This window comes from Canis lupus, chromosome 21 (assembly GCF_048164855.1).
Source record: "Canis lupus baileyi chromosome 21, mCanLup2.hap1, whole genome shotgun sequence".
NCBI lineage: Eukaryota > Metazoa > Chordata > Mammalia > Carnivora > Canidae > Canis > Canis lupus.
Genome location: NC_132858.1, coordinates 4,894,836 through 4,916,623, shown reverse-complemented (window position 1 = coordinate 4,916,623; position 21,788 = coordinate 4,894,836). Strand labels below are relative to the sequence as shown.

Genomic DNA, 21,788 nt, shown 5'->3' with positions numbered 1-21,788 from the left:
AATGTGGAACTCGATCCTGGGACCCCGGGATCACATCCAGAGTCAAAGGCAGATGCTCAACCGCTGAGCCACCCAGGCATCCCATCAACTCTGGTCTTTGAATCTCTCATGCTCCACTCTATCATAACAGCCAGTGTCTCTCCCCAGCCAGGCCCTTCTGCCCCGATATCAGGCAGTAGGCCTTTCTCTGGGCCTTCCATGTAGCTTTCCCTGATCTTGCCACCTCAGTGAGATTCAGTTGCTACTTTTCAGACTCCCTTCAAGCTAAGGCCACTGAGGACACTTCAGAAGCTTCTTATTCACTCATTCAACAAATAACATTCTGATGCTGGCTATGTGGCTAGCATTATAGTGTGTGGCAGGTGGAAGACACTGTGAGCAGGTGCCTGGGCAGACAGAGGGAGGTATCATCTGAGTGCTGAGACTCAGCACTCAGACTCAGATGCCCAGGGGCCAGGGTGAATAGTGAAGGGGCAGGGTTGAGACCTTGGCAAAGAGAAAACTATTTGCAAAGGGTGAGCTACTCTTAGTTCTGGCCAATTGTCACCCTGTTGAAATGCAGGCCTGGCATTGCCAGATCTTTCAGAATTTAAAACAAAAGTTGGGGGATCCCTGGGTGGTGCAGCGGTTTGGCGCCTGCCTTTGGCCCAGGGCGCGATCCTGGAGACCTGGGATCGAATCCCATGTCGGGCTCCCGGTGCATGGAGCCTGCTTCTCCCTCTGCCTGTGTCTCTGCCTCTCTCTCTCTCTGTGTGACTATCATAAATAAATAAAAATTAAAAAAAATATTTAAAAAAATAAAACAAAAGTTGGAAATGTGGATTTTATGTGAAATCTCCTGATTCGCCAAAGCCAACAACTAATGTGATTCAAATTGTAATTTTCAACACTGAGCGGGTCAAAGACCCTAACAGCACCAAACCTGACACCCGAGCCTCCAGTTTGCAAGGCCTGTGCCAAACAGGTCTGCATATACTTTTGTCCGCTTTCCTACCACAGGTCACCAGTGCAAATCTTCAAAGATAGTACCTGTCAAGTCCCCTGCAAGGCTTCATCCGGGGTGCCTAACAGCCCCTGGCACCGAGCGGGTGCTCAGTAGGTGTTATTTGCTGGGGCTGCAGAATATAGGTGCCCTGGTTACTCTTCAATTCATCAACCTTGGCTTCCTGGGGCTCCTGGGTGACTCAGTTGGTTAAACATCCACTTTTGGTTCAGGTCATGATCCCAGGGTGCTGGGATCCAGCCCCACCTTGGGCTCCCTGCTCAGTGGGGAATCAGCTTCTCCCTTTGTCCCTCCCCCTTGCTTGTGCTCTTGCTGCGTCTCTTAAATAAAAGAAAAAAAAATTTAAACTTGCTTTTTAAAATACAAAACCAACCTTAGTTTCCCATTGCCTATAGGGAGGAATTGGAAGCCCTGTCCTGAAAATTGGAAGCCCTTCCCGGTCTGCACCTTCCCAAGATTCACAGACCTCATATAGTTATCATATATAACTGATTGAGCTGTGAAAGTACCTGCCTTTCCCCACAGCCTCTCCTCGTCTAGAGCCCATGGATTAATTATTTCGCAAATGCTTTTTAAGGGGTTTCTGTATATGTTGGCCGGTGTTTTAGGTATTCTAGGCCTCCTGCTTAAACGTGTGTGTGTGTGTGTGTGTGTGTGTGTGTGTGTGTGTGTGTGTGTGTTGCGGGGGTAGGGGTAGGAGTGGGGATCGCGGAAGGTCTCCCCCTAGGAAAATTGCTGTCAGTGGCCTGAACAGAGTGATAACTTCAGTGATCAGACACCGCACTACTACCAAATTCCACCACTTTAGAGAATAAGGCGGCACCTCCAGAGGGGTTTCTCTAATTGCCGCAGATAATAGATTGGATCCCAATTTGGCATCAGCCAGAGTTCCAGTTCGGGTCTTTTACGGGCCACTGGGCCCTGGGCCCTCTTCCCAGGAAGTCAGAAAAGTACACCCCCTCACCTCGTGTAAAACACGACCGACGAGGATGGGATTCGAACCCACGCGTGCAAAGCACAATGGATTAGCAGTCCATCGCCTTAACCACTCGGCCACCTCGTCCCACGTAGAGCGGCCCTTCCTACATGCACTTATCTCTCATCTCCTCCGCACCTCCGGAGCCTCTCCGCATCCCTGCTTCAGTGTGGGTTTCATAGAACCTGGCGGAGGGAGAGGCGGCGGAAAGAGAAAGGGCTTTTTGTGTGTCCCCTCCCGCCCGCCGCGGCCGCGAACCCGCATCATCCTTCCCCCGGCTGCACCCAGAGCTCCGCCGCGGCTTCCCTTTCCTAAGGCGGGGGGAGCGCGCCGGTGTATCAGAACGCGCTGGGTCCGGGGGCGTCGCACACTGATCCGGAGGGCGGGCAGCGGCTCCCTGGGAACCCCGCAGGCGCTGCCGCGGGCACTTTTCAGGGTTTGCAAAGCGCGGCGCGGCGCGGCGGCGAATGCAGTAGCTCCTCCTCACGCGCAGGGGGCGAGCTGGCGCGCCCCAAGGCCCGCTCCGACGGGGAAGCTGCGCGGGGCTCGGCTCGCCTCGGCTCGCTTCGGCTGTGCTCGGCAGGCTGCGGTAAATCCGGGCTTGCTGCGGCTGCGAAGGCTGCGGCCCGGTGGTCCCTGCTGCGCGCTCGGAGCCCCGAGAGCCATGCAGATGTCCTACGCCATCCGGTGCGCCTTTTACCAGCTGCTTCTGGCCGCGCTAATGCTGGTGGCGATGCTGCAGCTGCTCTACCTGTCGCTGCTGTCCGGGCTCCACGGGCAGGAGGAGCAAGACCAGTATTTCGAGTTCTTTCCCCCGTCCCCGCGGTCCGTGGACCAGGTCAAGGCGCAACTCCGCACCGCTCTGGCCTCTGGAGGCGTCCTGGACGCCAGTGGCGACTACCGCGTCTACAGGGGCCTACTGAAGACCACCATGGACCCCAATGATGTGATCCTGGCCACTCACGCCAGCGTGGACAACCTGCTGCACCTGTCGGGCCTGTTGGAGCGCTGGGAGGGCCCGCTCTCCGTGGCGGTGTTCGCGGCCACCAAGGAGGAAGCGCAGCTAGCCACGGTGCTGACCTACGCGCTGAGCAGCCACTGCCCCGATATGCGCGCCAGGGTGGCCATGCACCTTGTGTGCCCCTCGCGCTACGAGGCCGCTGTGCCTGATCCCCGGGAGCCTGGGGAGTTTGCCTTGCTGCGGTCCTGCCAGGAGGTCTTTGACAAGCTAGCCAGGGTGGCCCAGCCGGGGATCAATTATGCGCTGGGCACCAACGTCTCCTACCCCAATAACCTGCTGAGGAATCTGGCTCGTGAGGGGGCCAACTATGCCCTGGTAATCGACGTGGACATGGTGCCCAGTGAGGGGCTGTGGAGGGGTCTTCGGGAAATGCTGGATCAGAGCAAGCAGTGGGCGGGCACAGCACTGGTGGTGCCTGCCTTTGAGATCCGCCGAGCCCGCCGCATGCCCACGAACAAGAATGAGCTGTTGCAGCTCTACCAAGTGGGCGAGGTGAGGCCCTTCTATTATGGGCTGTGCACACCCTGTCAGGCACCCACCAACTACTCCCGCTGGGTCAACCTGCCAGAAGAGAGCTTGCTGAGGCCTGCCTACGTAGTGCCCTGGCAGGACCCCTGGGAACCATTCTACGTGGCTGGAGGCAAGGTGCCCACCTTCGACGAGCGCTTTCGCCAGTACGGCTTCAATCGCATCAGCCAGGTGCCCATAAGGGAAAGGGCAGGGGCAATGGGGGAGGAGGAGTGGGGGGCGCTGGGAGCTATGAGTGGTCCTGGATGGAAAGGAGGCAATGTGGCAGGATAGTCCTAGTTGAGGAAGTGGTTGGATGGTGTAGATGCCTCCAGAGGAGTAGGGATGCTGGAGAGAGGCTTCAGGGATGCCAGTCTCAGCCCTAGAAATGTCATCCAACTTCACTGACCTGTCTCTCCTCCAACAGGCCTGTGAGCTGCACGTGGCAGGATTTGATTTCGAGGTGCTGAACGAAGGTTTCCTGGTTCATAAGGGCTTTAAGGAAGCTTTGAAGTTCCATCCCCAAAAGGAGGCAGAAAATCAGCACAATAAGATCCTTTACCGCCAGTTCAAACAGGAGTTGAAGGCCAAGTACCCTGACTCCCCTCGTCACTGCTGAGGCCCTCCCTCCCCTAGTCGGAGAAGTCTCAGCCTTTTCCCTCCTTAGGCTGTCCCTCAGGCCTGACAGGGATAATCAATGTCACTCCACTTTTACCGTGGTAGCTGTGGTGTTGGAACACTGGACTTGAATATGGGGTGCTGGGATCAAGTCCTAGCTTTACCACTAACTAGCTGTGTGGCCTTGAGCAAATCCCATTTCCTCTCTGAGCCTCAGTTATCCCATCTGTAAAAGGGGAGGTGAAAATACCTACCTCACAGAACTGTTGGGAGGCTCAGATGAGATGCTATATGTGAAAACATTCTGTAAGCTTCGTACAAATGTGAAGTATTATTAATATTATTACAGTATTATTGTTATTATTATTAACAATCTGGGGTGGGTGAGCAGTCGGAGAGCAAAGAGTATGAATGGGGCAGACTGAGAAGTCTGAGTACTTAACAAAATGGACTTTTTGGAAGAAATCAGATAAAGGCGCTGAATTTAGTTCTTAGTTTTGGGGCAGAAAACTAAACTTCCTGGTTCTTCCAGGCCTCCACCCTCGGGAGCTCTGGGGAAAGGAAGGGTCTGCAGGTTCCGTGCCAAATCTGTGCCGTCCAACAGACTGGGTTATTTGCCTACCAACGACCATGTGTAAATAAATGAGTGTTCACACCTACAGCTGGCTCCATGACTCTCCTGGACCTGGCGGGCAGAGGGGGGGGTCGCAGCTTCTTCCGTTCCCCGGGGGGGGGGTCACAGGGGTGGGGAGGAGGTTGCTGCGGCCCAAGAGGCGCCGACCGCACAGCAAGGAAACCACGGGGGTCTTTTCCGCCAGCCGGCCGAAACCCTGCGTGAATGTCCGCTGGTTGCTATGGAGACCGGCCCCGCGGTATCCCAGCATGCTTCGCCGCGAGCTGCCTAATTGTGAATTTCGCGACCGGCGCCTCCTGATGACGTATGCGGAAGTGCAGCGGGCCCCGCCTCCCGGAGTAGAGGGACTGGCGCGTCGTTTCCGGGAGCCCGGCAGCCGCGGGCACCTCTCAGGGAGTTTCAGAAGTCAAGCTGGAGGCCCCCTCCCCACGGTGCGTAACGCTCCTCAGGGCACCTGGTTCGGCCTCTCTGGCCAGTCGGTCGGAGCTGGGCCAATCAGGGCCGAAGCGGAGACCTAACCGGCCGGACGCGTGCGGCGCCGCGGGGCCGCTGTTGGCCGCCGAAGAGGCAGTGACTCCCCCGCCCGCGGCGCCGGCGCAGACGGGAATGGAACGGAGCGGGAGGGTCCTGGCGCCCCGCGCCGCGCAGGGGTCTGGGTGGGCTCTCTCCAAGGACAAGAATCGGCCTTCCGTGGAGGTCCGCCCCGAAATGCTCACTTTCTAAAAATATAAATTGTGTGTGTACAGCGCCTTATACTTTGCTTTTCCATCCCCTACGCCTTGCAATCTTTAGAACGCTCAGAGTAGCAATGGTTATCCTCTTGGTTAGCCTCTTTTTGCACCTGGGGTAAGGAGGGGAGGTTGTGATTTAATGTTGCTCCCTCAGTAGAATCAGAGACAGCTGGAGACAAAGGAAATATATATAATTTTACAATGAAGAGGAATTGCGAAGTTTGGGAACTGCAGGAACTCAGTTCCTGCTTAAGAATGGGAAAGATGAGGTTGGTTTGGAGAACTGAGGTTTTCGGCTCAGGTTCACTTGTGAAATCATTGAAGAATGAGACTAAACTGAGCCGCGAGCCAGTTAATTATACACAACTCAAATTGTGTCAAGGAAAGGTTTTTTTTTTTTTTTTTTTTTTTTAAGACTTATTTATTTATTCATGAGAGATGCAGAGACACAGGCAGAGGGAGAAGCAGGCTCCCCGCAGGGAAAATTTATGCGGGACTCCCGGATCCCAGGACTACGCCCAGAGCCAAAGGCCGACTCAACTCCTGAGCCACCCAGGCGTCCCAGTGTGTCAAGGAAAGTTAACAGAATACTTTGGGTTTGCTACCACTACAGGGTCCTGGGGCAATCAAGAAGTAAAAGCTGCCCTGAAAAAGTGTGCTTTGTTTAATTTGTATTTGCATATCCACCAGTTGTGAAGTGAAGTAAGTACTGTGCTGGGTGAACGAGGTGCATGTGCATCCCCATCCTGGTAAGGCTTACAGCCTGATTGGATAGACAGACGTGAAAACGGCAAATAGAGAGGAGATGTAAACAAGTAGAGCTTCCTGGAGGGAGTGGTGTCTATATCCATCTAAAGGACTACAGTACCCTGCTCAGAGAAGTTGGAAGAACATCACAGTGAAATCGAAGCCTTCAGTAGGTAGAGATTAACTGTTGGGTGGACTGTTTAGTCTTCCTCATAATTGATCTCTTGGCAGCATTTGGCACTATGATCGTACTTCCTTCTGAAATTCTTTCTCCCCATGACTGTGCTTCTCTTCCTCTGTTTCTTGCTAATTTCCTTCTCCTTTGCAGGGCTTTCATCACCTGGCCCTTTGGTGGCCCTGGGAGTTCTATCTTGGACGTCTTCTCACTCCACACATTTTGCCTTGCTGGTTGTGCCTTCTCCTAAGGCCTGAAGCACTCACTATATGCCGATGACCAGATCTCTGCACCCCAGATTTCTCTCTGAGGCTTAGACTCATGTACCCCCATCTCTGCCCCTTCTCTCATTCTAGAGTCTTTGCCCATGCTATTCACTCTGCTTGGAATGTTCCCTCTCCAGCCATCTCAGCTCATCTGTCTGCAAATCCTCCCTATTGCTGCAGCAAGGATCTTCCTCTGCAAGCCCTCACTGTTGGAGCAAGCTCCAGGTTCCAGTGAGATGCCTCCCCCATATGTCCTCCAGTCTTAACCGTTCTCATACCACAGTACGGTCTGCTTATTGCCTGTCTCCCAGGAACCTACAAACTCCTTGAGATCAGAGACTGTGTCTGTCTGCTCCATCGTGCCCAGCATCTGACCATAGCATCTGACAGTACCTGGCATATATTAGGTCTTCAATAAATCTTAGATGAGTAAATAAAGAATGATTAATAGTGTTCATTGTTCCTGAGAAGTCAACGAAGATAAGCACTAAAAAATACTGGCATTGGACACAAGGTGGACATCGGTTGATGCCACAGAATTCACTTCAGCTGAGGGCAATCATAGAGATATGGAATGGAACCTCTGGTTAGTGAAAGAGTAGGAACAGCCAGAGCCTTGGGAAAGGTAGCTGTGAGGTAGGAAATGGGGAGTGGTTAAGTGGAATAGGGCGAGGTTTTGTGTTCTGCTATTTCTAAATGGGAGACAATACCCGAACACATCTAAAATTTCATGGGTAGAAGCTGTCAAGAGGAAGGATTGGAGAAACAGTGAAGATGGGGGTACTGGTAATATGAGGCTCCAGAGAAAGCAGAAGGACATAGGCGTTGATCCAGAACACAGCGAGAAAATGAGGATTGCAGAGTGTTCTCAGGATGAGAAGTGGATGGCATTCCAGCTGAAAGGATCAATGGACGGGGTGGGGAGTATGAAGGCATGGCGCACTTAAGGATGGTGGGGTAAAGGAGCTGGCTCAGTACTTCAAGTCCAGTCTGTGCAGGCCCTTAAACACCCCAGCCACGAGTGCGGGCCCAGTCCCAGAGGCAGTGGGGAATCCATCCTTGGTGTTTCCCAGCTTCTGGACCATCACCTTGGCCAGCATTCCCCAGATTGGGATCACCAACAATGTCCAAGATTGTGAGCGTTTCTGTGGCTCCCAGGCTTCTGGGAGATATTTAGGCAGGGCTTGGTTTGACTCCCCACACGGTCACTTTCTCACTCAGAACTGAGGGTGATGATAAGTGATGGCTCCCCTCCTCCCAGAGCCCAGATGCCCATCCAGCCTCCAAGCAAAGACACAGAAGAGATGGAAGCAGAGGGTGATTCGGCCGCTGAGATGAATGGGGAGGAGGAAGAGAGCGAGGAGGAGCGGAGCGGCAGCCAGACTGAATCGGAGGAAGAGAGCTCAGGTGAGCCCCCAACATGTGCACACAAGCGTCCGCCCGCTTTTCCTCAGCCAGAGCTGACTGGCCTCTTGTCCCAGAGATGGACGACGAGGACTATGAGCGGCGTCGCAGCGAGTGCGTCAATGAGATGCTGGACCTGGAGAAACAGTTCTCGGAGCTCAAGGAGAAGTGAGCGCGGGGCGTCTAGGGCTGGGTCTTTAGGCCCCCTGGGGTGAGGAGGCAGCGGGCCTGGTGCTGGGCAGGGGTAGCCAAGGGCCTGACACATGGGACCTGCCATGGAGCAGGCGCTTAGCCACGTGTCTGATGAACAAACATGTGCTGCCTTTTCCCTCCCAGGTTGTTCAGGGAACGGCTGAGTCAGCTGAGGGTGCGGCTGGAGGAAGTGGGGGCTGAGAGAGCACCTGAATACACAGAGCCTCTGGGGGGACTGCAGCGGAGCCTCAAGATCCGCATTCAGGTGGCAGGTCTGTGGGCTGTCCTGTGCTCTGGGGTGACCCCAGGCCTCCTCGCATCTTCCTCTGCCAGAGCCCATGGCTGTCTGTTCCCTTCTTTCCTCATTCCTGCCCAGCTCTGCTCCTGGCTCCCCCTTTTGGACACACGAGACCCTGGCCAAGCAGGGCTTCCCATCTCCCTCCCTCTACAGGGATCTACAAGGGCTTCTGTCTGGACGTGATCCGGAATAAGTACGAATGTGAGCTGCAGGGAGCCAAACAGCACCTGGAGGTGAATGTGACTGCGGGCTGGGCTGGGGGAGGTGAACGGAAGGTGGCTTGTCCCTGCCACCCTGCTGAGCACCTTCACCCTTTCCAGAGCGAGAAGCTGCTGCTGTATGACACGCTGCAGGGGGAGCTGCAAGAGCGGATCCAGAGGCTGGAAGAGGACCGCCAGAGTCTGGACATCAGCTCTGGTGAGGCTGCACTAGGCACTGTTCTAGCCATGCCCCCACCCCTCCCACCCACCCCCCATCCCGCCCTCCCACACCACCTGCTGCTCTGCCTACACAGGGAGCATGTAGGAGAGCCTGCTTCATGGTGTCACTCTGGGGCCTAAATGGAACCAGGCACAGAAAGGACACAGCCCAGTGCCTGGTGCACAGAGGAGGCTCAGAAAGAACGGTCCCCCTGCCCTCCTTGGCCCCTGCTCTCTTTCCAGAACAGGAGGTGTCATTCTGACACACCCACACATACAATAGCCACAGTTCCCTCCGTGTCCACAGCGCCTGTGTTCACATGGCATCCCAGGGAGGCCAGAATTGTCATTGTCACACTGCCCACTAAACAGATGAAGAAACCAGGCTCACAGAAGTACAGTGACCTCTTCCCCAGGCTTGCATGGCTCTGCCATCTAGCCTTGGCCTCAGCTTCCAAGCCCCTGGCCCAGGGTGCTCTCCACTGGCCTGGGAGGGAGAGGAGGGGTAGGGGCTGGTCTGGCTCACGTGATGGACACAGCTACAAGGGTGGGGTGTCCAGGGATGGCCAGCTCTTTGATCCTGACTCTGGGTCTGGGGGCACAGAGTGGTGGGATGACAAACTGCACGCCAGAAGCAGCGCAAAGACCTGGGACTCCCTGCCACCCAGCAAGAGGAAGAAGGCACCTCTCGTTTCTGGTATCCTTCCACCCACGGCGGCCTGACCTGGGCAGGACAGCAGGGTTAGCTCCAAACCAAGGGAGGGGGTGGGGGGACACGGAAGGCAGTCATTTATGGCAGTTTATGGTCATTTGGCATCATGTGGCCATGTTCAGGCAAATCCAACTGTCAGGAATTTCCTGTGAGGCCCTGGGTCTCTCCTGGGCTGGATAGAGAAACAGAAGTATCCATTTAGTGACTCCCCATAACTTCCTGAGGGAAGTCTCCTTTGAGGTTCTTTTGGCTTTCCCACAATATTCCCAACAGGTCCTAGATTTTCCTACCAACACCATGTCACCCCGCCTTCTCTCACTTCCCACCCTCTTCTTGGAATGCCTTGCTGCCTCTCTGTGCCTGTTATCTCCTCTGTGAAGCCTCTCCTGGTTTCCCCCCAATAGCTATGGCTTCTCTGTCCTCTGCAACCCTGTGGCCTAAGCTGGGGGTACCCACATCCCACACAGTAGTTGCCCAGCCTCACATTAGGCATGAGCCACTTTAGCCCAGGGCTTGCTGAGCCCTCATCCTCCCTGGCAGAGCCCACCACAGATGGGAGCAGGATCCACATGCCCTCCACCTGCACCCCCGGGTACTCCTGCAGCCTTCAGGCTCCCAGGACACTGGCTGCCCAGTGATGGCAGTCAGGGCAGGCAGGGAGGGAGGAGTCTGGGCCTTGAGGACTTGTGGGTTGAACAGGAGGTCAGGGTGTGGAGGCATCAGGTACAGAGCCCAAGAGGACAGAGCAGACCCTCCCACTCTGGAAGGGAGTGGGAGACCAAAGGAGGGTCGTCTCTAGAATGGAAGAGACTGTGAAGTCTGTGTAGAAGGGGCCAGATGAAGGGATACTAAAGGAACAGGGAATAGAGGGATCAAGGTCCCCTAGTGGGGGACCTGGGTTTTGGCCTACTGACCTTTAAACTGGAGGGAGGAGTGAGGAGGAACTAAGGGGAGGTAGGGGGTGAGGCTCAGTACGCTTCACGGACTCATGAGGCCGTAGGCCCTGCCCCAAGAACCTGGGATCCAAGAGGCAGGAGGCAGAACCTGAGCTCTAACCAGGGTCCTCAGCCTCCTGGCCTCCCCACACTGCCTCCCCCAAGTTTTGGAGCTCCCAAGCGGGAGGCCCGTCACCTGCCCTCTCCACTGGGCTTCCTGCTTCCTTGACCCCCCATTGCAGGTCCTTACATCGTGTATATGCTGCAGGAGATCGACATCCTAGAGGACTGGACAGCCATCAAAAAGGTGGGGCCAGTGCCACCTGCTTCCCTGGGGACAGGTCCCCATCCCTGAAAGCTTTGGTCCCTGCGGCCTCACCACACACGGGCTTCCTGAGGGCCTGGGAGCTCTGCTCAGCCCTCAGCACCTCCTGCCTTCTGCCCAGGTTCCTTAGCTTTGCTGTCAGCTCACAAGCTCCCCCACACACACCCATTTGTTTTTAGAGAGGGAGAGAAAGTGCACACGTGCATGCAAGTGGCACAGGGGTGGGAGGGCAGAGGGAGAGGGGGAGAGAGAATCCTGAGCAGGTGCTGTGCTGAGCACAGAGCCTGATGTGGGGCTTGATCTCACGACCCTGAGATCATGAGCTGAAATGAAATCAAAAGTCAGACACCTAACCGACTGAGCCACCCAGGTGCACCCCACACAAGTCCCCTTTTGCCTGAGGCTTCCCTGCAGGAGGGACCTTTTAATCTGTCATTCCCTTCCTCCTTCCAGGGCAGGTTTTGATGGGACGGGAGGGAGGGAGGGAGGGAGGGAGGGAGGGAGGGAGGGTGAGAGGGAAGGCGGCTGGGCTGCCCTGGCCTGGCCTGGCTTGGCATCTGTCAGGAGACCATGTCAGAGCTTTGCCCAGAAAGGGGCTTATGCTCCCCACGCATCTTGATGCTGCACTGACCCAGCAGCGCCCCCGCCCCAGAGAAGCTGATGTGGAGGAGGCTACTTGCCAAGTTGGAGGCAGGCTCTCAAGGGGGGCTTTTCTTCTTACCCCCCCAGGCTAGGGCAGCTGTGTCCCCTCAGAAGAGAAAAGCAGATGGTAAGAACCACAGGAGCTGTTCTGCCTCCTGCCACCACCTCCCCCAGCCCAGCCTCCTGGAAGGAAACCCAGAAAGAGTCAGTGGTTATGTCAGCTCTGTGGCCCCAGTTAGAATGGTTTGGGTTTGAGGGCACTTTGGGGGTTTGGGGAAACGGAGCCGGGGTGGGGCTAGGGGATGAAGCTCCCTGCAACCAGGACTAGTCAGGGAGGGCTGGAATGCTAGGCCCCAGCAGCGGGGTGGCCCTGGTGAGCCCAGGGGTGAGGGCTGTAGAGCTGCCCTGGGCCAGACCAAGGCTGTTCCTCTCAGCACCCCATAGGCACTGGTGTTCCCCTCTTGGTTCAGCTTCTTACTTGCGGTGCTTTTTCCCCTTCTGGTGTCCCTCTAGGACCATGACCCTGCTCTTCAGAGCCAAGGGCCCCCTTGGAGCAGCTGGCAGCAAACCCAGGATTTGCGTTTTCCTGCTGTAGGAAGGCAGATTGACAAGCCCCTCGGGGTCTGTCCGGCCAGCTTCCCAGTGCTGCTGCATGGCCTTCCCCTCCAGCTATCACTGGTCTGGACTCCTCTGCCCTCCTCGGGGCCTGCACACTGTGTGGCCCAGAGCTGCCTTAACCAGACAAGACTGTCTTCCCTGTCCCCAGTGAGCCCACCCCCCCACCCCCACGAGATCAGCCTTCTCCTCACCATCCCAGACAAAGAAGATGTGGCTCCTCTTAAGCCAAAGCAACATTCTTCCTGCTGACCTTGGACTAGTCACTGAGCTAGTGAGCTGGGCCCCACTTCCTGGGAACTTTGAACCAGAAATTATATTTTGGGGGGGCCTGTCTCTCCTGGCCGTTGTTGGAGATGAGAAGGCAGGCTCCCCAGGTCTTCTCAAGGAGGTTCTTGATGTCTCCCAGATTTCAGGGACTGGAATTAAAACCTTCCCTGGGACCCTAGCATGACCTGTGTGTGTCTGATTTACTTTGCGAGGGAATCAGGGCTCCCCTGGGGAGTGCCTGAGTCAGGTGGGCTCTCCTGGAGTCCCTGGTACCTCCTCTCTCTACCTGGCAGGAGCCCACCTACTCTGAGTTGGGGTATGGGGGGGGCCCTCCCAGCACACCTCCCAGAGGTGGGGGAGTGAGCAAAGTCTGAAGCAACATGTGGCACAGGCCGATCATGTGTCGGGGGTGGGGAGGGTTGTGTGCTCTGTGCTTGGAGCCTGGGTCATGTCTGCACCTGCCCCAGTCACTTGGCAGATTGGTAAGGCAGGCTGGCGGGGCCTGGGAGTGTAGGAGGCAGCTGGCAGCAGCACCATGTGCTGACGACCTCACAACCAAACTCCCCCACCCCCATCCCATTTAGCGCCAAGTGTTAGAACCACCCCCAGAACCTCAGTTAAGCAAAGGGGTTAGTTTCCAAGGAGACACAGCATCCTTTCTCCATGGCAACCGAAAATCCAAAACCCAAGTTAGGCTCGAGAATGAGTCATCTGTGACCAGTAGGGGGTGCCCTCCCACTGGGCTGACGGGGGGCGGGGAGGGCACACAAATGAGCAGTTGACCACAAACTTAATTAAAGGTGCCCCATGGGCAAACTTGGGCCTGTGGGACCCAGATGGGCCCAGCTTAACCCCTTCCCGCCTGCTCGTGTGCCTCGAGGAGGCTGGCGAGGCTTCAGGATGCGCTGTGTGGAGGTGGCAGCCCCACAGCCGGGGCTCGTGGAGTGGCACTGCACGGAGAGGACCCTTGCTCCCTGAGGCTGGGCCTGAACACGGAGGAAGCGGGCACTGCCCGGGCTAAGGGGACACACAAGAGTTAACTGGCGGGGCGTGACAGGGCGAACCGCCCTCAGGAAGTGTTACTCACTGCTGGGAATGTGAGCGCTCTTGCCTTGGGGGCTGGATTCTCTTCCTGAGTCCTGGGAGAAACCGGGAGAAACCAAAGGAGCTCCCAGCCATGGAAACCCCTGGGGAGCCAGGGGCTGGACCTCTTGGAGCCCCCAGCCTCTCCAACTTCACACCTGGGCACCCGGAGAGAGAAAAGTTAGTGAAGTTGGAAGGGCAGCCCCGTGGGACAGGGAGGGATGGCAGAGCAGGGTCTGTCCCAGGGCAGAGGTGGGGGGAAAGGGTTGGGCAAGGGTCCCACCCCCTGGGCCCCTGCTCAGATCTGGTGCCCGCCCTTTAGGCCAGCCCAGGACCCACTGTATGACGTGCCCGGGGCCGGTGGGTGGCAGACAGTTGGGCCCCAGCGGCCCGGGCGCACCGTGAGCCTGCGGGAGCGCTTGCTGCTCACGCGGCCCGTGTGGCTGCAGCTGCGGGCCAGCGCGGCGGCTGCTCTGCATGTGCTGAGGACCGAGCCCCCGGGGGTGAGTCTGGCCCCTGATCCTGGGACTAGCCGACGGAGGCGGGGCGGCGGGGGGGGGAAGGCTGGACACCGAGGTCCCGAGCCTCCGACCCCTGTCCCTTGCAGATGTTCCTTGTGCGGAAATCTAACACTCGCGGGTGCCAGGCCCTGTGCGTGCGGCTGCCCGAGGCCAGTGGCCCCTCCTTTGTCTCTAGCCACTACATCCAGGAGAGCCCTGGGGGTGAGCAGGACTGGCCTGGGGGGAAGGGGCTGGAAGCAGTCCGGGCCGGGCACAGGGGTGTTTTCTGGAGAACAACCGCACTTCCCGTCCCTCAGGCGTCTCCTTGGAGGGCTCAGAACTCATGTTCCCAGACCTGGTCCAGCTCATCTGCGCCTACTGCCATACCCGGTAAGCCTGGCTGCAGGGTGCCTGGTGTCCGTTGGTCCCAGGTCCCTGGGACATCCTGTCCTCCCAACCTCTGCAGGTTCTGTCAGCCCCCAGTGCCCTGAGCATCCCTCACCCCTGGCTTTCTGTTTCTCTCTCTGGCCTCAGAGACATCCTCCTCCTCCCACTGCAGCTCCCCAGAGCCATCTGCCAGGCAGCCACCCACAAGGAACTGGAAGCCATCTCCCATCTGGGCATTGGTAAGGGCTCTTCTGCTACCCATTGCACAGATGGACAAGCCGAGGCCAAGAAGGAAAGGAAGGCACGTGGATGCAAGGCCTGAGTCAGTGCCTTTCCCTCATTTGGGCACAACTCCCCAAACCTCCCCGAGGCCCCAATTGGTTTCTCTTCCCTAGAGTTCTGGAGCTCCTCCCTCAACACCAGGGCTCAGCAGGGCCCATCTGAAGACCAGCTGCTGCCCCGGCTGAAGCCCCGGCCCCCACAAGAGCTGGACCAGGGTACGGGAGCCGCCCTGTGCTTCTTCAATCCCCTGTTCCCAGGGGACCTGGGCCCCACCAAGCGGGAGAAATTCAAGAGGAGCTTCAAAGTGCGTGTGTCCACGGAGACCTCTAGCCCTCTGTCTCCACCCGCTGTGCCACCTCCCCCGGTCCCCATTCTGCCAGGTGCAGCCCCCAGCGAGACAGACAGGTTACCCCCTCGCCAGCTTCTGCGAAGGGAGAGCTCAGTGGGGTACTGTGTGCCAGGGGGCGCCAGCCCCAGCCTCCCACCCCTACCCTCCCTCCGGGAGGTAGACTGCGGCTCCCCCAGCAGCTCGGAAGAGGAGGGGGCGCCCAGGGCCCACGGAAGCCCAGCAACCTCACCCCGCCTGGGCCACCGGAGGCCCCTGCTGCGGTCCATGAGCGCGGCCTTCTGCTCCCTGCTGGCGCCTGAGCGGCAGGTGGGCCGGGTGGCCACAGCTCTGATGCAGGACCGACAGACGGCTGTGGGCCAGCTGGTGCAGGACCTCCTGACCCAGGTGCGGGCTGGCCCTGAGCCCCGGGAGCTGCAGGATGTCCGAGAGGCGCTGAGCCGGGCTCGGGCCATGCTGAGCACAGAGCTGGGCCCTGAGAAGCTGCTGCCGCCCGAGAGACTGGGTGAGACCCTGGCCCCGGGCTCCACGGGCTCAGCCCCAGAGTCTGTAATTCCAGCTCTTCGCGCTCCCCACCTCTCTCCCACTATTCTCCCGTCTCACCCAGAGATTCCTCCTCCTTTTCATCTCTCTCCCCCTCTGGCTGCACCCCCCTCCCGGGGACGCTGGCCCCCACTTGCGCCCTGCTCCCCTTGACCCTGCCCGCCTCTCCTCCTCAGAGCACATCTTGGAGAAGTCGCTGCACCGCTCCGTGCTCAAACCTCTCCGGCCCATCCTGGCCTCCCGCCTGCGCCACCGGCTTTCTGCCAATGGCTCCCTGGGCCGCCTGGCTGAAGGCCTCCGCCTGGCCCGGGCCCAGGGCCCTGGAGCCTTCGGGTCCCATGTGAGCCTGCCCTCCCCGGTAGAAATGGAGCAGGTGCACCAGAAGCTGCTGCAGCTGCTCCATGCCTACTCACCCAGTGCCCAGGTCAAGCGGCTCCTGCAGGCTTGCCAGCTGCTCTACACAGCCCTGAGGACCCAGGCGGGTATGCCCCCTCCTCCCACTACCAGCCAGCCCCGTGCTGCGGCAGAGGCAGCCTCCCACTGAGACTCCAGAATGGCACAGCAGGGGGAAAAGTGAGCCCAACACTCCCATCTCACAGATGGTACAGCTGAGGCCCAGAGAGTAGAGCACCCTCTCCCCAGCCTCTGTCTGTGGTTGCCATAGAGACCACTTCACCCAAGGCTCAGCAGGTGGAGGAAAGGGTCCCTCTCTGAGACAAGGAGTGGACTCTGACCCTGGGGCCCCAGAGGAGTCTGAAGCTTCCTCCCCTGTCACCCCACAGGGGAGGGCGCGGGGGCAGATGAGTTCCTCCCACTGCTAAGCCTCGTCCTGGCCCAGTGCGACCTTCCTGAGCTGCTGCTGGAGGCTGAGTACATGTCAGAACTGCTGGAGCCCACCCTGCTCACCGGAGAGGGTGAGGAAGCTCCTCCACCTGCCTGTGTGGGACCAGGCTGCCTCAGGGGCTGCACGGTCCCCATTAAGTGGTGGGGGGTGGCGAAGTGTCACCTACCCCTAGCCTGAGCTGCATTCTTCCCCTTGTGTCCTAGGCGGTTACTACCTGACCAGCCTATCGGCCAGCCTGGCCCTGCTGAGTGGCCTGGACCAGGCCCACACCGTCCCCCTGAGCCCGTCACAGGAGCTACAGCGCTCCCTCAGCCTCTGGGAGCAGCGCCGCCTGCCTGCCACCCACAGCTTCCAGGTAATAGGGCGTCCACCCCATCTGCTGAGCTGCCCAGCCCCAGCACAGAGCAGAAGGGGGGGTTTGGCATCACCCTGCACAGTCTCCCCCTTCCCCTAGTGAGACCCAACAAGGGAGAAGCTAGTCCTATATCACCCTGTCATAGACATGGCACCCTATGGGGACCAAACCTCAAACCCTAGCCTTTCTCGAGAGGGTGCATTCTGTGTGCCAGCACCATGCTCTGTGACTCTAGGGGCTCAGCCCTGCAGCTTCATAGAAACTCCAAATTGGGACCATTAGTATATGCCCATCTTACAGACTGAGGAAACTGAGGTATGACATGGTGGCAAGCTCAAGCCCCACATCCTGACTTCTGGCCTCCACCTGGGGCTCTGCCCTCCCGTGGAGTGAGGCTCCCAGCCCATGCTCCCCCTACCCTCCTCTCCATCCAGTCAAGGGACCCTTCCTAGTCTTTGTTAAGAGTTCACACCCCGTAGCCAGATGCCAGGTTCAAATCCTGGCTCTGCTACTTTCTGTTTGCAGGAGCTTGGGCAAGTTATGTAACCTCTTTGTGCCTTGGCTTCCCCATCTATAAAATGAGGTTACAGTATTTGCCTCCTGGGGTCAATGTGCGGATTAAACGAGTTGACACAGTATATGTGCTTAGGGCCCAGGCTTAGCCTTAGGTAGGCTCTGAGTCTGGTTGTTGGGCTCTAGAGACCTGCTGGGGCCACCCTTCCAGCCGCTAGCCAAGGCAGGTCTCTCCTTTCCTCTGAGCCCAGCTTGAAACTCACCTTGTCCAAACAGCTTTTGTCTCTTGGCTCTACCACTGGATTTATACCACCCCACCCTGTCCCCAAAGAGCCTACCCTGGGACCTCAGGCTTTGCAGCCAGATATATGCCAGGCAGGATCGAACTCTTCCTTTCCTTCTACACAGCACCTCCTCCGAGTAGCCTATCAGGACCCCAGCAGCGGCTGTACCTCCAAGACCCTGGCAGTGCCCCCAGGGGCCTCGATTGCCACCCTGAGCCAGCTCTGTGCCACCAAGTTCCGAGTGACCCAGCCTGACACATTTCGCCTCTTCCTATACAAGGAGCAGGGCTACCACTGCCTGCCCCCTGGAGCCCTGGCCCACAGGCTTCCCACAACCAGCTACCTGGTCTATCGCAGGGCAGAGCAGCCTGAGGCCCAGGAGGCCACACCTAGGGCTACGCCAGAGGCCAGCAGTGGGCAGCCAGAGGCAGGGGACAGGGAGGAGGCGGGGGCGCGCCAGGGAGATGGGGCCTTCAAGGTCAAAGCCAGTCCCGAGGACAGCAGAGGAGAGTCTGAGACAATTACTGAAAGGGCCGAGGGAGGTATGGGCCAGGCCAGGGAGGGCCCTGCTCAGCCAGGGGGGCCAGAGGCTGAGGCAGCAGAGGAGTAGCTGGAAGGGGCCAGACCGGTCATTTGGGATGTAAAACTCAGCCTGCTGGGAATGCCTCTCAGGCCCACCCCTCTCAGGCTTCCCCACCCCAGGCCACTCCTGGGCGTGCCACCCTCTGTCTGATACTCATCTCTGTGATCACACCTGCAGGGGTGGTGCCTGGACTGGCTATAATGGAACACTGGAATAAAGCTGAGGGGATCTGAGGGACCCCACACCAAGGGTTAAGGCTCTTTGCCTCTTGCCCTTCCCTCCCAGGTGGAGGCCAACCAGCCTTTAGTAGCCAGAGTGCCGGCAAGGGACAAACCCAATAGGGGCCCAGCCTCTGGCAGTGGCAGCAGTGGGGCAGAGGCGCTGTGCTGGCAGCCCCTCCTGGCTTGGGGCTTCAAGGCTCCAGAAGGCTTCACCTGCTTTTGGGTGTCAGGAGGATTCAGGGACCCCACAAGGGCTCAGAGCCCAGTCTGGCCTTAGCCCACCTGGAAGACTAGCAATGCCAGTCTTCCAGTGTCCTCACCTAGAAAGAGGGGGTGCTGTTGCTGTCCTGCCTTCTCCCAGAAGTCCTCCAGGAGTCAAATGGATGGTTCTGATGCAAAGCAGAGCTCAGACTAGAGGGAAGGAGAGGGTGGGGGTGTGCTATTAGCAACACCCCCTCTGAGGGTCTGTTGTGTGCATTCACTGAAGGCTCTTGTCTGTGATTCTAGAGGAGATCCTTGAGATCCCAGCCGGAGGATCACCCAGACCCCAGTCCATCCTCAAGATGGGAAGTCCTGCTAGACACTCTGGCAGCCCAGGGGACTTGAACAGGGGAGACAGGCTTCTCAAATGGAAGGGTGCTTGGAAACTATTTTCTCTGCACTTAGCCTCTTCTGGGCCTCACAAGAGCTTCACGGGAGGCTGGGCACAGTTTATTACACACTGAGGTTTGGGGAAGTGACTCCTGAGATATTGATTGCACAGTCAGCCATTAAGGGTTCCCCACCCAAACCAGGTGTCAGGTTCCAAAGACACCCTTTAGTCTAAGTCACCAATAAATTAACCCTAATGCCCTACAGCCCCAAAGTGGGGGGGAGGGGCAGAGCTGGGAGCAAATCGGAGCAAAGAAGATGCCAGTAACGACCACAAGAGGGTGCATGTAGCCCAGGAAGTGGCAGAGTGGGTAATTCAGAGGGGCGAGGGCGGCTCCAGGGCCCCACAGAGTTAGGTGGTCATAGGCTCCGTACTCTGGCAGCCACCAGGCAACCAGGGGTCGGGGCAGGGGCCGGTGCTGTGGGCCCTCAGCTCCCTTGGAATCGGGGATCTGGGGGACGCTAACTCCATGGGGATCACTATCCACCTGGCCCTGGTGGAAGGAGGACCCCAGCCAGTCTCCCTCAGTGCTGAGCACAAAAGGACATCAGCCCGCATGTCAGACAGACAATGACAACCGGAAGAGAGAAATCCTGGACGTTGGGATTTCAGACAGTCCAGATACAGATTTGGGTGCAGGGCTCCCAAATTTTTCACTGGGCCACCAGCAGCTCTTCCCACCCCATATTCACCCACCACTCCACGCTTTTTGCTGATAGGGAGTCTCCCCTTTTGTATGTCCTCCCTCCCCATCCCATGCCCACACCTCAGTGCCTTGCACAGCACTGGGCACTACGGAGACACTCAATAAATGTTGTCCCCTGATTTGAGTTTGATAAATAAGAGTGAAGGGCAGTGAGGTGGGGAGCTGGGAGGTTAAGGGAGGCCTGGGTTCTGGGAACCAAACACAGGATGCCTCAAGTTCAGTTCCAGAGGAAGACGTAGAACCCCAGGGCCAGATGTGGAGCTCATGTCATGGGAACTGGGGCTGGCAGAGGCTTCTGAGCCCCTTCCTTAGGGGCCTCTGCAAGCCCTTTCCTAACCCCCTAGCTGTGCTCAGTCCCAATTTCTGGCTCTGGGAATTCAGCACACTCCTCACAGTGGCTCATCAGAGCACTACCAGGGCCTGCTTGCTACTGAGCCTTTTAGTTTATCTTCTCAAGACATTCTGCTTGGTCAGGGGCTGAGGCCGAATAACTCAACATGATCAAGGGTCACCATACAGGGGCTGGGACTCTGAGCAGGGCAGGCGATGGTAGGCCAATATAAGACTGACCTATCCCCATTTTACAGATGAGGAAACAGGCTTGCTCAGGGCAAGTAGTTTAGTAAAGGGCAAAGAGCTGGGTTGCCAAGTTCTGTGGAGCTTCGGATTCTGCAATCCTCCAACACAGAAGCACTCGTTTACTCATCCTCTCAGCAATACTCTCCTGCGTCCTAATGGACCAAGCACCAAGCACCCCCAGCCCCAGGCAGAGGGAATGAGTGTGATCTGGCAAGAACAGCACGCCCTGTGTGTGCATTGAGGTTCAGGACTGCCCCTTCCTGACGCTGCCTCCCACCTTTGGCCTTTTGGAAGAGGAAGTCACCAAGAGGTGCCGCACCTTGCCCAGCACCCACTGCTGCAGAGCAGGGCTGGAAGGCAGAGTTTCGCTCTCAAGCAGCAGCCAAGTCCTTTCCTGGCTTGGAAATGTTGCTCTCATCACCCCTAGAGTCACCGCAGCTCCCGGTCTGTCTTCCCCACTAGGTCAGAGCCAAGTCAGCCTTGTTCGCCTCCAAATCTCGGGCGCCTAGAACAATGCCTGGCCCGGAACTGGCACTCAGTCCATGTACGTGTAATGATTGATGGAGGAAGACGCAGCCTAAACAGTTCCTCCGAATTCCTGGGGAGGCGGCGGCGCATCCTCCATTGCTGCCGCCAGGGGGCGAGCACACCCGTTCCCAGGCCATTGCCGGCCTCCTTCCGGGGACCCCCAGGCGCTCAGCCTGGTGCCAGGCCGGGGGAGAGGGGCGGGGGCGCCGGGGGCCATCCCCCAGGGGTCCTGCCAACAGAGGTTGGGAAGGAGAGCTGGGTGGCCTGAGAGGGGCCCTGGGAGGCTGGGGAGAAAGTAGTCCTTGACACCCACCACCGTCACAGAGCATTTAACCCTGCTGTGGTCTTGTGATCCGTGTTCACCAACCCCCTCCCCGATTGAATACAGAAACATCCTGACTCATGTTTGTGCGCAGAAGGTGTGGCACCTTGCATGCCACGGTCATGTACCGAACACCTAGGCAGCCCCGGCCTTAACAGGAACACTCAGAACGGCAGGAACACCAGGAGACTGTTAGCCATTCGTGGCCTGCGGGATGGGACACAGTGACACACATAGGCCGCTCCTCTGAGCCCCACCCTACAGACACCCTTAGATCTGCAAACGCAGAGACATTCCCTCAACACCCTCCCTGCCACCGTGGTTCAGAACGTGACTCCCTGACACACATACATGGGAACAGGCTGACACAGAGACATGTGATGACTGCCACACAGGGATTCCATAACACACACCTACCCGTGTAGCACTGCCACTGCCACAGCCAAGTCCCCCCACTCAGACACGGCACGTGGGCTTCCTTCTCACTCTGCACGGGCATAGGAAGTGTACACACACACACACACACACACGCATGCAGACTTTGATACTTCTGATCATGCAGAAGAGGTC

General features: G+C 57.8%; 3 protein-coding genes and 1 non-coding gene across 8 annotated transcripts; 3 read left to right on the top strand and 1 right to left on the bottom strand.

Annotated features, from left to right (window-relative positions):
* Positions 1-1,984: 1,984 nt before the first annotated feature.
* TRNAS-GCU (transfer RNA serine (anticodon GCU)) lies at positions 1,985-2,066 on the bottom strand. Its single transcript has one exon. It is a non-coding gene; the product is annotated as a tRNA-Ser (tRNA).
* Positions 2,067-2,504: 438 nt separating this feature from the next.
* Positions 2,505-4,784, top strand: B4GAT1 (beta-1,4-glucuronyltransferase 1). Its single transcript, XM_072789991.1, has 2 exons — positions 2,505-3,699; positions 3,935-4,784. Exons 1-2 carry the CDS (start codon positions 2,644-2,646, stop codon positions 4,124-4,126), a joined length of 1,248 nt encoding a protein of 415 aa, XP_072646092.1. The 5' UTR covers positions 2,505-2,643; the 3' UTR covers positions 4,127-4,784.
* A 249-nt stretch (positions 4,785-5,033) lies between these two features.
* BRMS1 (BRMS1 transcriptional repressor and anoikis regulator) lies at positions 5,034-12,668 on the top strand. Of its 4 annotated transcripts, none has more exons than XM_072789992.1 (10): positions 5,034-5,190; positions 7,940-8,085; positions 8,160-8,250; positions 8,419-8,546; positions 8,726-8,805; positions 8,893-8,989; positions 9,596-9,688; positions 10,881-10,945; positions 11,693-11,732; positions 12,119-12,668. In XM_072789992.1, exons 2-10 carry the CDS (start codon positions 7,947-7,949, stop codon positions 12,124-12,126), a joined length of 741 nt encoding a protein of 246 aa, XP_072646093.1. In that variant the 5' UTR covers positions 5,034-5,190; positions 7,940-7,946; the 3' UTR covers positions 12,127-12,668. The 4 variants fall into 4 exon arrangements, with proteins under 4 accessions (XP_072646093.1, XP_072646095.1, XP_072646094.1 ...); XM_072789995.1 differs by having other exon boundaries at positions 5,042-5,190; positions 7,900-8,085; XM_072789994.1 differs by lacking the exon at positions 9,596-9,688.
* A 475-nt stretch (positions 12,669-13,143) lies between these two features.
* RIN1 (Ras and Rab interactor 1) lies at positions 13,144-21,788 on the top strand. 2 transcript variants are annotated; one of them, XM_072789990.1, is made up of 10 exons: positions 13,144-13,753; positions 13,896-14,076; positions 14,181-14,295; positions 14,391-14,463; positions 14,608-14,699; positions 14,856-15,593; positions 15,808-16,113; positions 16,414-16,545; positions 16,679-16,830; positions 20,831-21,788. In XM_072789990.1, the coding sequence occupies exons 1-10, from the start codon at positions 13,668-13,670 to the stop codon at positions 20,927-20,929; spliced, it is 1,974 nt and encodes a 657-aa protein (XP_072646091.1). In that variant the 5' UTR covers positions 13,144-13,667; the 3' UTR covers positions 20,930-21,788. The 2 variants fall into 2 exon arrangements, with proteins under 2 accessions (XP_072646091.1, XP_072646090.1); XM_072789989.1 differs by lacking the exon at positions 20,831-21,788 and adding an exon at positions 17,752-19,908 and having other exon boundaries at positions 13,154-13,753.